Source organism: Camelina sativa, chromosome 9, assembly GCF_000633955.1.
Source record: "Camelina sativa cultivar DH55 chromosome 9, Cs, whole genome shotgun sequence".
Taxonomy (NCBI): Eukaryota; Viridiplantae; Streptophyta; class Magnoliopsida; order Brassicales; family Brassicaceae; genus Camelina; species Camelina sativa.
Window position 1 is genome coordinate 22,633,473 of NC_025693.1, and position 19,579 is coordinate 22,653,051.

The following is a 19,579-nucleotide window of genomic DNA, read 5'->3' on the forward strand; positions in this document are numbered from 1 at the left end:
GCTACGGCTGTTTACCTCATAAACCGCCTTCCGACGCCAGTCCTCACCATGGAGAATCCACAACATAAGCTGTTTGGCGCGGAACCCAACTACGACAAATTTCGTGTGTTTGGGTGTCTATGTTTTCCGTGACTGCGTCCGTACACCAATCATAAGCTCGAAAACCGCTCAACTCCATGTGTCTTTTTGGGCTATTCTCTCATGCAAAGCGCTTATCTATGTCTTCAACCAAGTTCCGGTCGAATATATGTGTCACGCCATGTTAAGTTTGATGAGAGCAGCTTCCCGTTTCAACAGTTCTCCCCACCATCATCCACAACTCTACCATCTTCTCCGGAACCTCAACTACATCCCTCGGCTATACTCATACCACCTCCTCCATCTCTAACTCCCCCAACCCAGCCTCCTCCACCGTCACCGTCACCACTCGTAACGCCACCGCTGCCAGGACCACCGAGCTCAGATCGTCACCAGCCAGTGATCACGGAATCAATCGTCAACCCCGAACGAGACACTGTTACGAACACTATTGATGACTCTCACAATTGCCCTCACCACGCTCAAACAACTCAACCTGAACAACAACCTCCTCTCAAACAATATGTTAGACGATCCATCACCACAGACCCATCAAAACAAGCCCACACCAATCCACAAACATCAAACCAAATTACCAAATCACCAAACCCAAACACTCAACCTCCAAACCCGACACTCAACCCTCCAAACCCAACTCCACAACCCACATCCCCAAATCCATCACCACCTACCGTCAACCCGTTACCAGCCCCACCTGCACCACAACCCGTTGTCACCGATAACCAACATGCAATGAAAACTCGCCGGAAAAATAACATCTCCAAACCCAAACAAAAATTCAACATCTCTGTCGCTTTATCCCCCTACATACCACCCGAACCCTCGACAGTGACTCAGGCCTTGAAAGACCCGAACTGGCGTGGAGCCATGTCTACCGAAATTGATGCCTTTGCTCGGAACCGTACTCTTGATCTTGTTCCTAGACAGCCTCACCATAATGTTGTTGGTTGCAAATGGCTTTATAAAAACAAATTTAATCCTAATGGCTCACTTGGCAGGTGTAAAGCAAGGCTCGTTGCAAAAGGATACACTCAACAGCTTGGTCGTGACTATACCGAAACGTTCAGCCCAGTGATCAAATCAACCACGATCAGGCTGGTTCTTGATGTTGCTGTCTCTAAGTCCTCGCCTATCAAACAGCTCGATGTCAATAACGCATTCCTACAAGGAACACTGGATGAAGAGGTCTATATGGAGCAACCACCAGGCTTTGTCAACACCGACTTCCCGAACCATGTCTGTCGTCTACAAAAGGCGATCTACGGCTTAAAACAGGCACCTCGCGCATGGTACACCGAACTAAAGAACTACCTGGTTGGTCTTGGTTTTGTGAACTCCCTCGCCGACACATCACTGTTCGTGCTTCAAAATGGGAAGGAATTTCTCTACCTCCTTGTTTACGTCGATGATATTCTTATTACTGGGAGCAATGCTGCTCACATACAACAAGTTCTTACCTTACTCGCTGAACGCTTCTCTGTTAAGGATCCTGAAGATCTTAATTACTTCCTTGGCATCAAAGCACATCGCACTCCTCACGGGCTCCATTTATCCCAGCGGAAGTACATTGTTGACCTTCTCCATCAATATAACATGACCGATGCCAACGCAGTCCTCACACCGATGGCATCCTCACCAAAGCTCACACTTACATCTGGACACACTCTCTCGGACCCGACACCTTATCGAAAGCTCGTAGGCAGCCTCCAATATCTAGCTTTCACTCGGCTTGACATTGCTTACGCGGTAAACCGCCTCTCACAGTTCATGCACCGCCCCACCGATGCTCATTGGCAGGCTGCAAAGAGAATACTACGCTATCTGGCCGGTACGCCTACACATGGTCTCTTTCTCTCTGCCAAAACACCACTATCACTACATGCTTTTTCCGATGCAGATTGGGCAGGAGATTCCCATGACTATGTATCAACCAATGCATACATCGTTTATTTAGGCAGCAATCCTATATCTTGGTCAGCAAAGAAACAGAATGGCGTGGCACGATCCTCCACCGAGGCTGAATACAGGTTGGTAGCCAACACAGCATCTGAAATAAGATGGATATGTAATCTCCTCTCCGAGCTTGGGATACGACAAACTGCTCCTCCGGTGATATATTGTGACAATGTTGGTGCCACATTCCTCTGTGCCAACCCCGTGTTCCATTCCCGAATGAAGCACATTGCGATAGACTACCACTTCATAAGGGGACAAGTTCAAAATGGCCTTCTTCGTGTTGCTCATGTCCACACCACCGACCAACTTGCTGATGCACTTACCAAACCATTGGATCGTCAACGGTTCCTTGAACTACGTCACAAGATTGGAGTAACCAAAGCTCCTCCATCTTGAGGGGGATGTTAAGGATACAATCATATCTCTCAAGGATACAGTCGTATCACGTCCTCACCACTGTCATATTTGTCAACGATACGATCGTATCACGTCTTCACTACCTCAATATTCACATTCCTTGTTTCTGTTTCATTCCATATGTTGTATAGCCTAGAATCGTCCATGTCTCAGTATATATATGAGTCTGCAATCATCTCTGTAAATCACACTCAATAACACAACATTCACAACTTTCACAGTTATATCTCCAGAATCATTTTCATCATAACCCAATTTGGCGATAAAGGTGAGTTTTGTATGATACTTGACATTACTAAAATTCAATCTCATTCCATGACAAGATGGTCCTAAACCATTTTTTTTTCATTCAATCTCATTCCATGACAAGATGATGGTCCTAAACCATTTTTTTTCTTTTTCTGCTGCATGAGTGCCTCTGTTTTTGTCGTTTGCCTAGTATTAGGAATTTTTTGAAACAGAAGTGATATATTCTTCCTTTAGTTATTACAGTCTAGGACATGAGTTGCTTCGACTAGTCATAATTCATGAACCATATACATGTAGTAGTAGTAGTCTAGAAAGTAGCACATGCGAAGAATATGTCATTTTTGGGAGTAACATTAGCTTACATGTGGCTTGAGATTTTTCAGGGACTACCGCAAGGTTCTGAGGGAGAAGAAGGATACATAAGCATTTAATGGAAACAGTGGGTTTATATATTTCCCTCTTCAGCTTCACTCTTCAGCTTATCACATACTTCATTTTTTTTTGTTCTTGCTAAATAAGAATCATATGCAGTTACGTCTTATTAAAATTGGCAGAAAAAATGATTCACGGATGACACAAGAGTTGTTAGAGGAAACCAAAACCATGGTTGCAAAGTGAAGGAAGCCTTGATATATATGGTTAAACACTAGATACTTGCTTGACAGGATAGAGTAGAGAATGCCAAAGCTAGCAAGGTGTAAAGGACATACATTGAGATGTTTCATAGGTCTTATTGGTCAAAAGTCGAAACTGGTGCCCACTTGAGCCGAATTGTATGTTACGGCCAAATTAGCAATTCAGTTACCCTATGATCATGTATGTATGGATCCAACTCTCATTGCTCATTATAAAGGTTCAATTGTATGTCTTGCTTCTCTTTTCTAACTGTATCCACATCATTGGGAACGCTCAGACACTTGGAGTCTTTCGGCTTGTAGATGTAGTTTAATTTAATATTTACCAAAAATTCATATATCTACATACTATTAATCCGGAAGTACTATAAAGATTTTAAACTTGTTTTACAAAGATTTTAAACATGGTTTTGTAAGTATCTTATAATGTTGTGTTTTAAAAACGGAAATGTATATGATTGGTATTGTTCAAAGTAATATGATAGATTGATTGGTTGCAAATTGGAAGCTACCAAATGTTCAAATTTAAAAGTTTAATTCCATCTAATTTTGGTTCTTTAGTTGCACCAATAATTTACTGAATATTGTATACACAGAAACAAGATGAGAGGAGTTCTTTTTTCAAAAATATGAGTTAAAAATATAGAACATAAACAAAACTTGCACCTTAACATTTCCATACGTGTAGGTAATTCATCTTAGTAAAGAATAATAAATACCAATCTAATCTTAGGAGCTCAAAATGATATTGTTCAAACTTATGCAAAAGTATATATGATTGAGTTACAAGGGTATAATTTAGGTCTCCAAATACAAAATGCTCTCAGTATCATCCTCCCAGAAATTGGTTTGAAAACCCTTGTTTATTCCCAAAAACCAAAGATATGGTGGTCGACTTATTTCAAGGCTTCTTGTTATTTGGTTTCTGTTCAAATCATAAATGACAAAAGGTCTCGGTTGAGTGGATAAGAGATTTGTCTTTGCCAGCCTAATCTCACTGCAACGGCCAGTCCCTTGGATCCCCAACCTATCACCTTGGACAAAATTGATATTGGAAAAGGGGAAGACCATAGTCTTGTTAGACCAAATCATCTTCCCCTCATCCTCCATAACCCACAAGTCCACTGTTTCATTAGACGCAAGTTGGGAGTAATCAAAAACAGCTAACTTGCCTTGGTAGTTGACAATGTTAGAGCGATATGTATGTCTGACTATGCCAGCCTTAATGGGTCATTCAATCAAACTGAACTCTTCAGAAATCAAGTTAAAACTCACAACCACACATCTATTTGCATCAGTCCAAGCTCCGTAGTACAAAACACCGTTGATGGAGATACCTTGTGAGAAAGGACGATGAGGAGGAATGGTACTAGTAGTATAAGGGCTTCTCCAAGAAGCTCTAGGACCAAGTACCAACACATGATGCTCAGATGTAACTATCCCATCTTCCTTGATCACATCCCAAACTATCTATGTTAAGCACTTTGTATTCATCATAAACAGATTCGTGCCCAAAAAAACTCCAAATATTGTTGTCATTAGGTTCAGCCAAAAGTCTTGATGTTATGATGGGAAAAGTCACGTGCTGCTTGGTGGTGAGGTTACATGAGCAGAGGTTGTCATTAGGTTCATCCAAAAGTCTTGATGTTATGATGGGAAAAGTCAAGCACTGCTTGGTGGTGAGGTTACATGAGCAGAGGTTGGTCCCGTAGTTGTGTTAGAGTGGCAACATGAGCAGAGGTTGGTCCTGTTGTTGTGTTAGAGTGGGCGACGGCCATGAGCTTGGCTTCCTTGTTGATGAGCTTTTCATGAACTTCGAGAATAGACGGTGGTGTCTTGCGACCTTCCACTTGGTCAATAACAGATTTGAAGTCTTCAGGAAGACCACCAAAGATGAACTCAAGTTGTTCTTCATGCGCAAGAGGTTTGCCAAGAAGAGGCAATTGATCGAATCGAGTGGTAAGAGTCTGCATATAATCATCAATATATTTTTCACCTTTGGAAGCTTACTTGAGTTGCAGGCGGAGTTGCTGAATATGTCCCCAGATGGGATTGGCATAGGTTGTGGAGATCGTTTTCCACATTTCTTCAGAGGATTTGGTTTTGGACACAAGCGGTTGCAGAGTTGGAGAAAGAGTACTAAGAAGACCACTGTAGATGAGTTTATCTTGTCTTTTTCACGTCTTGTACGCCGGATTTGGTGTTGGGGGGGGGTGTTGGTGAGCATCTGATCTGGTGGAACAGAGGATCCGTCAACATATCCAGTGAGCTCGTATCCATCAAGAAGGGAATGGACTTATATACTCCAGGTCATGTAGTTCGTAGAGGTAAGCTTGGTAATATTCATCATGTTGATGTTGAGAAGACCGAGTGGTGTCAACAGCTTCTGCAGCGACAGCCATGGTAGAAAAAGAAATAGAAGACAAGAGAGATAAGGAGCAGAAAAGAGAAGAGAAGAGATCTGAGATGAAAGAACAGAGAGGGAGGCGGCTGCAAGATAAATGAATTAGGGTATCGATAGGCTCTGATACCATGTAAGATGAGAATGTTATTTTATATCATAAGAGTGATTACAAGAGTACATATATATACAGTTCTAGAGAGAGCCACTAGGTCTAACAGATATGGAAGGTAATGTACAAGAGAAGAATATATTGTAATAGTAAAGACATGATATTCTGTATCCTTAAACACAGTTTGCCTTTGAGTTGCGATTCATAAACTGCAGAATTTTTGGTTTGGATTTATTGGCAAATTAAAAACTCATAAATCAACATAGTGTCTTGGTTTTTAAGTGTCTGCAAATTAAAAGTTTAAGAGATTAATTATCTCTTGCTTTGAGTGTTTAACGAGAACTGCAACTAATAATAAACTAATCAAAAGTGGTTTGAATAGTGTTGTATTGTTTAGCACACAAGCGTCATATATTTAGTGGGAAACTTATGTTATTTCTTTATTTTTGCAACTCAAAACAGTTTAACGTGAACAAGTTTGGTTTTGCGAAAACTATATGGTCTTGTTATTTTTTGTGTTTGTTTGCAAATAATATATATTTAGTGTTGTTAAAGTCACTTCACGACTTGAAATAGTGTTCTGAACAAAGCTTTGTATTTGTGTTTCAGACATGGCTACTGAAGATTTGAACGTGTCTAACGTTGCTGAGGTCACCGAGACCACCACCAATGGGACTGGGAATGACATCCAGTTTGGTATGCTCCTTCCAGTGAAAGTAGCAGTCCCTGAACCTGTACCTGCTGTAGTCCCAGATCAGTTTCAAGGGGTGCAGATTGCAGCTGTAAATTCGGCTAGTCTACTTCCTGACAAGTTCGATGGAACCTCGTTCAAAATGTGGCAAAAGAAGATGTTCTTCTATCTTACCACGCTGAAACTAAGTAAGTACACTAACAAGGAGAAGCCCATTCTCTCGGAGGATAACACGGATCCACATGCGTTAGCAAGTATACATGCTTGGATACAAGGTGACTTCCTGTGCAAAGGTAACATCAAGAGTCGTCTCTGTGATCAGTTGTACAACGTCTACTGCAACGTTAAGACTTCAAAGGGACTGTGGGACTCTTTGGACAGAAAGTACCGCACTGAAGATGCAAGATCACAAAAGTATGCAGTTGCAAAGTTTCAAAACTTCAAAATGATGGATTCTCGGCCGCTAATGGAGCAAGTTGAGGAGTTAACAAATCTCCTACATGAGATACATGCTGAAGGAATTAGACTGTGTGAGACATATCAAGTAGCATGCGTTATTGAGAAGCTCCCTCATGACGGGACCGATTTTAAAACTATCTCAAGCTGAAGAGAAAGTGGATGAGTCTCGAAGACTTGATAGTGAGGCTCCGCATTGAGTCAACCAACCGAAGACAAATGGGATTTGGTGCTCAAACTCGTGATCCCAATGCGAATATGGCGGAACACCAAGTTGACGAACAAGGAAAGTGGTAAAATAAGGGGCACCAAGACAAGGGAAAAGGAAAAGTCCTGTCACATAACAAGCAAAAGTTCAAGAAGAAAACCGGTGGAAACTCACAAAAGTTTACCGGAACATGTCACAACTGTGGCAAGATGGGCCACAAGTCTTTCGAGCGCCATAGTAAGAAGGCTCCTAAGAACAACGAAAATTATGAAGCTAATCTCACCAAAGCTGACTTTTGTGCATTTGTCACCGAGACTAACGTTGCCGAGATCAATCCGGAGACGTGGTGGTTCGACACCGGTGCAACTAGGCACATTTGCATGGATAAGTCGATGTTTTCGACATACAGCAAGAACAAGAATGATGAGAAACTCTTCATGGGGAACTCTGCTACTTCAAAGATTGAAGGTTACGGCAAAATAGTCTTGAAGCTTACTTCTGGACGTGAGATTACTCTGATGAACGTCGTTCATGTGCCGGATATGCGCAGGAACCTAATCTCGGGGTATCTCATTTGCAAGCATGGATTTACGGTGAAGATGAAAGCGGATAAGCTTGTAATCTCCAAGAAAGGGATGGACGTAGGTGATGGGTTTGTTTGTGATGGATTATTTAAGGTGTCTACAACAATGATGTAACCGAGGCTTTCCACCTCGAAGAAGAATAAATTGTAGTCTCAAAAGAGAAGAATAAGTTGTAGTTGGTTTCTCTTTTATTAATAATGGAAATTTCAATTTTGTTTTCATTTGGTGAAGTTTATTGACTTTGGCATGAATCTTTTTTAACTCAAATATGCAAAGTGAGTAAAGATAAACGTGAGGTTTGCATGAGATTTACGTCATAGCATGACTCACCAAAAACGCCATCACCAACATGAGAAATATATATATATATATATATATATATATATATATATATTGAATAATTCACATTAAACGATGTGATTAAATTTTGTAACTCTCTTTAATGATTGTACAAAATATTTTTTATTTATGTGGCAAAGGATGAATTAAATATTGAAGGGTTAGTCTATAAAATGTGGGAGGAAGCGTTGTTTACCACAAATATTAATCTCAACATGATACCACATAAAGTTATTAGAAAATTCATTATTTTGGATAAAGCTCAAGAAACCATGTAAATTTTTGAAATTTGTGGATGATATTCTTAAGTAGAAAAAACCAGTGTCAATATTATGTGCATACTATTATAGCAATTAGCTATTTTTTAGACACTGAATAAATGATTAAATGATCAAACCATTGGATTATAAAGAGGAATGGGTAGCCTAGAAATATAAATTCCCCTTGGTGGAAATCCAACCTATCTGATTAGAGATCCTAAGATCTAGGTTCAAAAGGGACAACTAAATCAAGTTGAATTAGAGTTGAACACTGTAAGATGTCTATACCTAGTTCCTGAAAAGATGAAAAATAAACAGTGTTACTTGTAACAGTTGAGGTTAAGCATTAGCATTTAATGACATACCATAGTTTTGAGATATTCGTGGAGTATTACATGATGCTTCTAAAAACAAAACTGATGGGAGATCACCTAGTGAGTGTGAAATGGGGCCGTTTCTAGGAGAATGAAAGAGAGGCTATATTCTCCAAGTTCACTCATGAACCCAGGAATGTACAAGGCCAAAATGGAAACAATAGAGAACTAAATCTCTACGAGAAAGTGTTGTTGCGCGATACATGTTGTCTAGGTTTACATTAAAATCTGGGTGGTTCAAGATATAATGTTCACCTCCGGCCAAGTAAATCCGACAGATATTAAAAATGATGGGTTCAAAGCTGAAAAATGCTACCTTTCAGATACAATAATATTTTCGTATACTCTCGAACGTTTGTCTAGTCTAGTCTAAATTGTGTCTAGCTTAGTCAAGTCTAGTTTGTAAAAAAAAAATGTTTAGTCTTCCTATGTTTAGTTTGTAATTCCTATTCATGTGGGGGATTGTTGGACCTCAATTTATTTAAGCTTAGTGGGCTTAATAAAATTGGATTGTTTGAATGAGAAATTAAGCCTTAATGGTTTGACTTTGCTCAAGTTGGAGCTCCAAGAGAAGTGGGTCAGATTGAATAGAGTCAAAACTCTGTTTCACATCTACGTGAGACTTGGTCTCTTTGTTTTTGTGATCAAGTGGAGAGTTGGATTTCTTTGAGAGATCGTCGCTTATTCACGTTGTCCACCTCCTAGATTTGCGATGGACTAGGTAAAGTTGTGGAGAATCAATTTCAAACCCAAGTCATCCAAAACCTCTATATAAACACATGTTCAAGTCGCATATGACAACCGATCGAGATATCTCTCTCCCTGTCACAAAGTAAGTTTCTCCAACAATCTCTCTGTCACAAAGTAATTGTCTTCGAGAGTATCTTAGTGTGTAGTTCGTGTAGAGCCAGTGTGTTTAATTGATTAGCAAACCCGTTTGTGAATGTGTTGTATCCTGAGACTCTTGTAACCACTAATCCCGTCGCACTGCAGGGGTTTCAAAGAGTTAAGGAAAGAGATTTCGGTCTCGCCTCCATTTCCCTTAACATTTGTGTGTTTTCTCTTATTCAATACCTCTTATGTAGTGTGGCAAATTTCCAGCTCCTACATTCTTAACTCTTTGATTCTCTTGTTGTTCTATAAACATCTAACATATTGATTTGAGATTTCATAAACGTTTAAGGAGAGGTTGTGTGTGTACTCACAATTTTGTTTACCACAGTTGCGATTGGGTAAAAACCATAACGAGAGCTTCAGAGCCTTGGACTGTTGTATTCTTTTGCGAAAGTAAAAACAGAGTGTGTATTGATTTTAACTCACCGTAAGATTGTGATTTTAAGGCTGAGTTAAAGCTGCAATTGGTTTAGATTTGTGGTTTGTAAAACCTGCTGTTTGCATTTGACTGATTTACTGTTAAGAATCGTGATTCTATAAACTATTTTGATACCAATTGTTGTGTTATTCAAAACATGCAGTTTGTAAGATGAGAATGTTATTGTATATCATAAGAGTGATTACAAGAGTACATATATATACAGTTCTAGAGAGAGCCTCTAGGTCTAACAGATATGGAAGGTAATGTACAAGGGAAGAATATATCGTAATAGTAATGACATGATATCATGTATCCTTAACATCTCCCCTCAAGATGGAGGGGCTGATATTATGTATCCTTAACATTTTTAGCAAACACGTGGTATGTACATGAGCAAGACGAAGACTGCCATTTTTGGACCTGACCCCGGATGAAGTGATAGTCAATAGCAATATGCTTCATTCTGGAGTGGAAAACAGGATTAGCACAGAGAAATGTGGTGCCAACATTGTCATAATATATTACCCGGTGGAGCTGTGTTTGCTATGCCGAGTTCAGTGAGTAGACTGCAAATCCACCATAGTTCCGATGCCGTGTTGTCTACTGCCCTATATTCTGCTTCAGTGGAGGAACGTGCCACACCATTCTGTTTCGTAGCAGACCATGAAATGTGATTGCAACCAAGATAGATTATGTAGGCATTGGTAGACACATAGTCATTTGAGTCCCCAGTCCAGTTAGCGTCAGAGTAGGCATGTAAGGAGAGAGGGGTCGTCGCAGAGAAGAAAATGCCGTGTGTTGGCGTGCCAGCGAGATAGTAATGTGTGTGGTTTTTCACTTCAAAATATTTTACCTTAAAAGACCACACGACGGCTGAAAGTGCACAGCTAATCGGTAGTAGTATTTAAGGATCGATCCCACAGAGAGAGAGTTGTTGTTCAACGGAATCCAACGGAAGTAAGTAAGGCTAGGACTCAATAAAATGGGAATTTTGGTTGTCACGGTTGTAGTAAGCAAATAATGTAAATAAAAAGCAAGTAAAAATAATAAAACAAGCATTGGGCATCAAAGGGAATCACAGGGGTTCAATGATCTATCTATCTAGGAAAGTTTAGGGTTAGTTTGTTTATCTAAAACTCGGACTACAAAACACGAATGAACCGTTAACTTATAGATCACAAGCTAACCGTCTAAGATCTCTACACTCCGTTACTCAACTGTCGCAGGCAACGACGCATAGATCAAAGCAATTTAAACAAGTTCGATTCTAATCCATGAGATTCCATAGGTAAGGGGTATGTGCTTCCTATGACTCCTCACACATCTAAGCTAGGTCAAGCACAAATGCAAGCTTTTGGCAAAGCACACACACTTTAGATCATATTTAGTTCATGAGGCTAACTTAAAGCATTAAGCAAAGACTTAGAATTAAACCATAGAATAAACAGAATTTAAATCTAACAAACCCTAAAAATTGCCACCTAAACTAATGATATCTTGTGTTTTTATGAGTTTTTAAAGCTTATTTCCTCATTGTTTTGTGCATATTCTTGAGCATTTAGGTTGTTTAGGCTGCATTTTGCATCAAGTCTGGTATTTCAGGTGTTGGAGTGGAGATATGCAAGGAAAGCAAGCTTTGGAGCCAAATAAGTCAAGGATTTGCAAGGAAATGAAATGAGGACAAGGAGGCCGACCAATCGACCAGTCGATCGACCAAATGGTCAATCAACACATTGACGGATTCGCGGACTTCAAGCAATCGAGCAACCAATCGACCATTTGGTCGATCAAAGCACTATCAGGATTCCTCGGACTGGACACAGGACAAAACGATCGACCAAAGCAATCGACCAAATGGTCAATCGTGACGCGAGCTGAGACTTCGGAGAGTTGGCCGATCGACCGAGCAATCGACCAAATGGTCGATCGTGACGCAAAGCGAGACTTCGGAGACTTGGACAATCGACCGAGCAATCGACCAAATGGTCGATCGTGACGCAAAGCGAGACTTCGGAGACTTGGACAATCGACCGAGAAATCGACCAAATGGTCGATCGTATCGCAAAGCTGGACTTTGGACTTCGCGGATCGAGACTTCGGGACTTCAGCCGATCGACCAACCGATCGACCAAATGGTCGATCACGACGGAGGACCAATCGACCAAATGGTCGATCAAGTGGTCGATCGTGTGCCATTTTGAGACCAAAACCCGGTTTGTTCCGGTTTTCTCTGAATTGTTTAATTATAATCCGGTTTGTTCCGGTTTAGTTTATGTTTTCCTATAAATACTCAAACCCTAATTGTGGAGACTTATCTCTTATCTCTTATCTTATCTTTTATCCCTTGTATTAGCTTTTGTTAAGGAGCCACCTAGGGTTCTTAAGCTTTTCCACACTTGGTTTTGTTGAATCTTTGGTGGTTTTTCCAGTTTTAATAGTAGTTTGTCTTTCAAATCTCTTAATCTACAAACTTTTATTATGATTTCACAAAGACAAAACTCTTTCCTTTGTGTGATCATGATGATTAGTGAGTAGATCTTTTAGGACTTTGGGCTTGGTAGATTAGGGAGATAGATGGTTGATCTTTGATGTCTAGGGCTTTATTTATGCATTTCCTATCTTGATTAGTGATAATAATGCTAGATAGCTTTGATCAAACTTGAATCTAGACTTTAGGATTTCCATGCCCACAAGGTGTTTGATGAAATTCCTAGCCAATGGAAATTGATGATTAGGGTGCTTAGTGGTATTTGAACTTGTTCTTAATGCATGTTTGTCTTGTGATTACCTTTGGAAATTGTTGTTTTTCTTTTGACTAGCATATGATCTCTATCATGGAAATGAATTGATTTGCATAAGTGTTATAGCCATAGGATTGTTCTTGATTGTTACTTAGGCATCTAGGATTGATTAACTATCTCCCAAGTCAATTACCTTGCCCAAGGTTCTCTTGTTAGTTCTTGATTTTAAGTATTATTGCTATTTGTGTTTGTTCGCCTTGAGTTTGCATCTTCTCGTTTGCTTTATTTGAGTCATTTTGATTAGTTAAGTAGTGACATAAGAACTTTTACTTGATTAAGAATAGATTAAGCATTTTTGTGTATTCTTGGTGTGTTGATTAATGCAAATTGTGGATTGATAAATAATTGATATGAAAGTTACCACATCAACTAAGATCATCTCCCCCCTTTGATTATCCCTTTATACCCAACTAGAAAACTACTCTAACATGTTTAAGGGAATCATCAAAGCAAGGTTTAAACAATTCATAAACATAAAAGAATAAATAGAGAATAAGGGTTTAGATATTACTTCAATGATTGTCAAACAAAGTGTAGGATCTTCTCCTTTAGAAACAAGAACAAAATAGAATAGAAAGAGTTGGTGGATCTCAAAGCTTCAAACAGAGGAACGAGAGAGAGCTTCAGGACGTCGGCTGCTCCTCTGGTCGTGTCTCTTAGCTGCTCCAATGAATGCACACTCTAAACCCTAGGGTTTAGAAGAGTATTTATAGGGTTTTGTTTAGGTTTAGGGTTTTGTAAGGGTAGAAACGTCTTCTCTTGTTAAGTGCATGGCAAGGGGCGGTGTAGGAAGCTTCTAGAACGTGGTGACTCCTCTGGGCCGGACCGCCGTGGTGGTCGCTGGTCAGGCCTTCAATAAAAGCCAATTGGTTGAATGGTTCTCCTTACATCGGTTTAAGAACACGTCTCGGTAAATCAGGCATAACTTCCTGATGAGTGAATGGATTGACTTGATTCCACTTCGAGGAGAACGATGACTCTTCCAGCATTCCATAGACACCAAGTATGTCGAAATCTGAGTTTTGGAAGTTCTTCAAAAGTTGCCCGTACTCTACAGCTCTGAATTTTTCCTAAAACGTATTTTCTTTGTCTTTTGGTCTTTTTTGCTATAAAACCTGTAAAACCTTCTTGAAACCTAAAATACTTGATAATAGACATTAAAGCCTTGATGGATAAATTATAGCTAAAACTAAATGCATACTAAAACTATAGCTAAAATAATAATGTTATCAGATAGCGAAGGATCCGTTTGGCCGCCTGCCAATGAACATCTGTGGGCCGATGCATAAATTGTGAGAGACGGTTGACAGCATACGCAATGTCAAGGCGAGTGAAGGCAAGATATTGGAGACTTCCAACCAGTTTGCGATATGTCGTTGAATCAGAGAGTGGTGTTCCAGTGGTGAGTGTTAGCTTTGGAGAAGAGGCCATTGGTGTAGTGACAGCATTTGCATCGGTCATATTGTATTGATGAAGTAAGTCGAAAATGTATTTTCTCTGAGAAAGATGAAGTCCCTTTGATGTGCGGTGTGCTTCTAGACCAAGGAAATAGTTGAGGTTTTCAGGGTCCTTGACAGAGAATCGTTCAGCCAATAGAGTGAGAATCCGAGTTATATCAGCTCCACTGCTTCCTGTTACTAATATGTCATCAACATAAACAAGAAGGTAAAGATAATCCTTTCCATTCTGAAGCACAAAGAGAGATGTATCCCCCAGAGAATTGACAAAACCAAGACCAACCAAGTTATTTTTAAGCTCATTGTACCACGCCCTGGGCGCTTGTTTTAGACAATAAATAGCTTTCCGTAGGCGATAAACATGAGTGGGAAAGTCAGTGTTTACAAACCCGGGAGGTTGTTCCATATAAACTTCTTCATCAAGGGTACCTTGGAGGAAGGCGTTGTTCACATCAATCTGCTTGAGCGGCCAGGCTTTGGAGACAGTAACATCAAGAACAAGACGAATCGTTTTGGATCTTATGACTGGGCTGAAAGTCTCTGTGTAATCACGTCCAAGTTGCTATGAGTAGCCTTTGGCAACGAGCCTCGCTTTGCACCTGCTAAGAGAACCATTAGGAAGAAACTTATTCTTATACAGCCATTTACAACCAACCACATTAAAGTGAGGTTGTCGAGGAACAAGATCAAGAGTCTGATTTTTAGCAAAGGCATCAATCTCCGTCGACATGGCTCCTCTCCATTTCTTGTTTTTGAGGGCCTGGTTCACGGTTGTGGGTTCTGGTGGAATGTGTTTTGAAAGGGCAACAGAGAGGTTGAGTTTGTTGGTTGGTTTTGTGATATTGTTTTTCCGGCAAGTTTTCATCGGGTGATGATTGTCAGGAATGGGTTCCGGTTGAGGTTGAGGATTGGATGGGATCTGTGGAGGTGTACTCGGGTTTGATGGAATGAGAGGTTGTGGATTGTGGATTGGATAATGGATAAAGATACCGGCCACTCATAAAGCTCCCCTTTAGTTTTTGCTTGGAGTAATGGGACCCCCAAGATCAGATCTTTCACCTGAAAGTAAGCAGGGAAAAATTCAACAGAGACCTTGTTAGAGTTACTAAGACGGTTAACAGAAATGAGATTTTTGTGAATGTTAGGGACACATAGGACATTGGTAAGGAATAATGGTTTAGAGAGAGAGGATAGGGATAGTGAACCAGTGTGAGTAAATGGAATACCCGAACCATCACCAATGAGAACAGAGTCATTGTCGTGGTATGGTTGGTGTAGAGAAAGATTGCCGAGATCGCTAGTCATATGATGGGTGGCACCACTGTCGAGCAACCATGGATTTGTCGTCTGGGGTTGACCAAGCGCCAGCTTGGCACGCGGTTGCCAAAGACGAAATGGTGATGGTAACAGGCCGCTTTGAGTTCCATATTGACGCAGTTGTTGGAGCTGCGAACAATGCCTTGCACTGTGGCCAAACACACTGCAAATTTGACACTTACCTTGGAAGCCTCGTGTCATGTGGTTATTTTGTCGAGAGTTGTGTTTGTTGTTGTTCCAGGGCTGCTATTGGCGAGGAAACTGTTTTCCAGGATTGCCAGGACGAGTAGTGGCAACATGAGCAGAGGTTGGTTCCGTAGTTGTGTTAAAGTGGGCGACGGCCATGAGCTTGGCTTCCTTGTTGATGAGCTTTTCATGAACTTCAAGAAAAGATGGTGGTGTCTTGCGACCTTCCACTTGGTCAATAACAGATTTGAAGTCTTCAGGGAGACCACCAAAGATGAACTCAAGTTGTTCTTCATGCGCAAGAGGTTTGCCAAGAAGAGACAACTGATCGAATCGAGTGGTAAGAGTCTGCATATAATCATCAATAGATTTTTCACCTTTGGAAGCTTACTTGAGTTGCACGCGGAGTTGCTGAATATGTCCCCAGATGGGATTTGCATAGGTTGTGGAGATCGTTTTCCATATTTCTGAAGAGGATTTGGTTTTGGACACAAGCGGTTGCAAAGTTGGAGAAAGAGTACCAAGAAGACCACTGTAGATGAGTTTATCTTGTCTTTTCCACATCTTGTACGCCGGATTTGTTGGTGGGTCGGTATTGGTGAGCATCTGATCTGGTGGAACATAGGATCCGTCAACATATCCAACGAGCTCGTATCCATCAAGAAGGGAATGGACTTGTAGACTCCAGGTCATGTAGTTCGTAGAGGTGAGCTTGGTAATATTCATGATGTTGATGTTGAGAAGACCTTGAGTGGTGTCAGCAGCTTCTGCAGTGACAGCCATGGCAGAAAAAGAAATAGAAGACAAGAGAGATAAGGAGCAGAAAGAAAATAGAATAGAGATCTGAGATGAAAGAACAGAGAGGGAGGCGGCTGCAAGATAAATGAATTAGGGTATTGATAGGCTCTGATACCATGTAAGATGAGAATGTTATTGTATATCATAAGAGTGATTACAAGAGTACATATATATACAGTTCTAGAGAGAGCCTCTAGGTCTAACAGATATGGAAGGTAATGTACAAGAGAAGAATATATCATAATAGTAATGACATGATATTTTGTATCCTTAACACAGTTTGCCTTTGAGTTGCGATTCATAAACTGCAGAATTTTTGGTTTGGATTTATTGGCAAATTAAAAACTCATAAATCAACATAGTGTCTTGGTTTTTAAGTGTCTGCAAATTAAAAGTTTAAGAGATTAATTATCTCTTGCTTTGAGTGTTTAACGAGAACTGCAACTAATAATAAACTAATCAAAAGTGGTTTGAATAGTGTTGTATTGTTTAGCACACAAGCGTCATATATTTAGTGGGAAACTTATGTTATTTCTTTATTTTTGCAACTCAAAACAGTTTAACGTGAACAAGTTTGGTTTTGCGAAAACTATATGGTCTTGTTATTTTTTGTGTTTGTTTGCAAATAATATATATTTAGTGTTGTTAAAGTCACTTCACGACTTGAAATAGTGTTCTGAACAAAGCTTTGTATTTGTGTTTCAGACATGGCTACTAAAGATTTGAACGTGTCTAACGTTGCTGAGGTCACCGAGACCACCACCAATGGGACTGGGAATGACATCCAGTTTGGTATGCTCCGTCCAGTGAAAGTAGCAGTCCCTGAACCTGTACCTGCTGCAGTCCCAGATCAGTTTTAAGGGGTGCAGATTGCAGCTGTAAATTCGGCTAGTCTACTTCCTGACAAGTTCGATGGAACCTCGTTCAAAATGTGGCAAAAGAAGATGTTCTTCTATCTTACCACGCTGAAACTAAGTAAGTACACTAACAAGGAGAAGCCCATTCTCTCGGAGGATAACACGTATACATGCTTGGATACAAGGTGACTTCCTGTGCAAAGGTTACATCCAGAGTCGTCTCTGTGATCAGTTGTACAACGTCTACTGCAACATTAAGACTTCAAAGGGACTGTGGGACTCTTTGGACAGAAAGTACCGCACCGAAGATGCAAGATCACAAAAGTATGCAGTTGCAAAGTTTCAAAACTTCAAAATGATGGATTCTCGGCCGCTAATGGAGCAAGTTGAGGAGTTAACAAATCTCCTACATGAGATACATGCTGAAGGAATTAGACTGTGTGAGACATATCAAGTAGCATGCGTTATTGAGAAGCTCCCTCATGACGGGACCGATTTTAAAACTATCTCAAGCTGAAGAGAAAGTGGATGAGTCTCGAAGACTTGATAGTGAGGCTCCGCATTGAGTCAACCAACCGAAGACAAATGGGATTTGGTGCTCAAACTCGTGATCCCAATGCGAATATGGCGGAACACCAAGTTGACGAACAAGGAAAGTGGTAAAATAAGGGGCACCAAGACAAGGGAAAAGGAAAAGTCCTGTCACATAACAAGCAAAAGTTCAAGAAGAAAACCGGTGGAAACTCACAAAAGTTTACCGGAACATGTCACAACTGTGGCAAGATGGGCCACAAGTCTTTCGAGCGCCATAGTAAGAAGGCTCCTAAGAACAACGAAAATTATGAAGCTAATCTCACCAAAGCTGACTTTTGTGCATTTGTCACCGAGACTAACGTTGCCGAGATCAATCCGGAGACGTGGTGGTTCGACACCGGTGCAACTAGGCACATTTGCATGGATAAGTCGATGTTTTCGACATACAGCAAGAACAAGAATGATGAGAAACTCTTCATGGGGAACTCTGCTACTTCAAAGATTGAAGGTTACGGCAAAATAGTCTTGAAGCTTACTTCTGGACGTGAGATTACTCTGATGAACGTCGTTCATGTGCCGGATATGCGCAAGAACCTAATCTCGGGGTATCTCATTTGCAAGCATGGATTTACGGTGAAGATGAAAGCGGATAAGCTTGTAATCTCCAAGAAAGGGATGTACGTAGGTGATGGGTTTGTTTGTGATGGGTTATTTAAGGTGTCTACAACAATGATGTAACCGAGGCTTTCCACCTCGAAGAAGAATAAATTGTAGTCTCGAAAGAGAAGAATAAGTTGTAGTTGGTTTCTCTTTTATTAAGACCATCAGCATCGGAGAAACCACACCTCGTTTCTCTATATAAGGGCATCATTAGTGGAGTAACGGCCGACCATATCTCAAAAAGATTTAAAAAAGATTTTTTTTAACAAATTATTATTATTTATTTATCTTTTAATAGTTGTTTCATTGAGCAAACAACACCTGTCATATGTGATATGAGAATTGCTTCTCGAGTTACCATGGGAAGAAACTGTTTCCCTACTTTTTCTCTTCTCTCTCTTATTTTTATTATTTTTTATTAAGAGAATTTGTAAGAGTATCGCCCACTAAAAGTGGTCTAATGTATTTTAATTAGTTTTGTTTTAATATTATTATATATTTAAATAAAAAATCTGAAAAAAAAATTGACTAATAATAAGTTAACACGTGGCAAGAGAAACGATTCTCTGGTTACTCTGCGAAGTAACGTTCCTCAGCTGTTGTCTCTCTTTATTATTATTTTTTAATTTTTTATTAAGAATACCCCTGAGAAAAATTGCCACTAATGATGCCCTAATAATGGAAATTTCAATTTTGTTTTCATTTGGTGAAGTTTATTGACTTTGGCATGAATCTTTTTTAACTCAAATATGCAAAGTGAATAAAGATTAACGTGAGGTTTGCATGAGATTTACGTCATAGCATGACTCACCAAAAACGCCATCAGCAACATGAGAAATATATATATATATATATATATATATATATATATAT

The 19,579-nt window shown here is 40.0% G+C and overlaps 1 protein-coding gene and 1 pseudogene across 1 annotated transcript; both read right to left on the bottom strand.

The window, feature by feature from the left end:
• Positions 4,155–5,329, bottom strand: LOC109126470 (annotated as a pseudogene).
• Positions 15,918–16,640, bottom strand: LOC104715589. Its single transcript, XM_010432981.1, has 2 exons — positions 16,260–16,640; positions 15,918–16,205 (listed from the first exon to the last, which is right to left on the bottom strand). Exons 1-2 carry the CDS (start codon positions 16,638–16,640, stop codon positions 15,918–15,920), a joined length of 669 nt encoding a protein of 222 aa, XP_010431283.1.

Bases quoted from the DNA above. Each gene is read 5' to 3' on its own strand.
- LOC104715589 (XM_010432981.1), bottom strand. From the start codon at position 16,640: ATGGCTGTCACTGCAGAAGCTGCTGACACCACTCAAGGTCTTCTCAAC. The intron at 16,206-16,259 runs GTGCAACTCAAG...GATTATATGCAG, and splicing joins GACATATTCAGCAACTCCGC to ACTCTTACCACTCGATTCGA.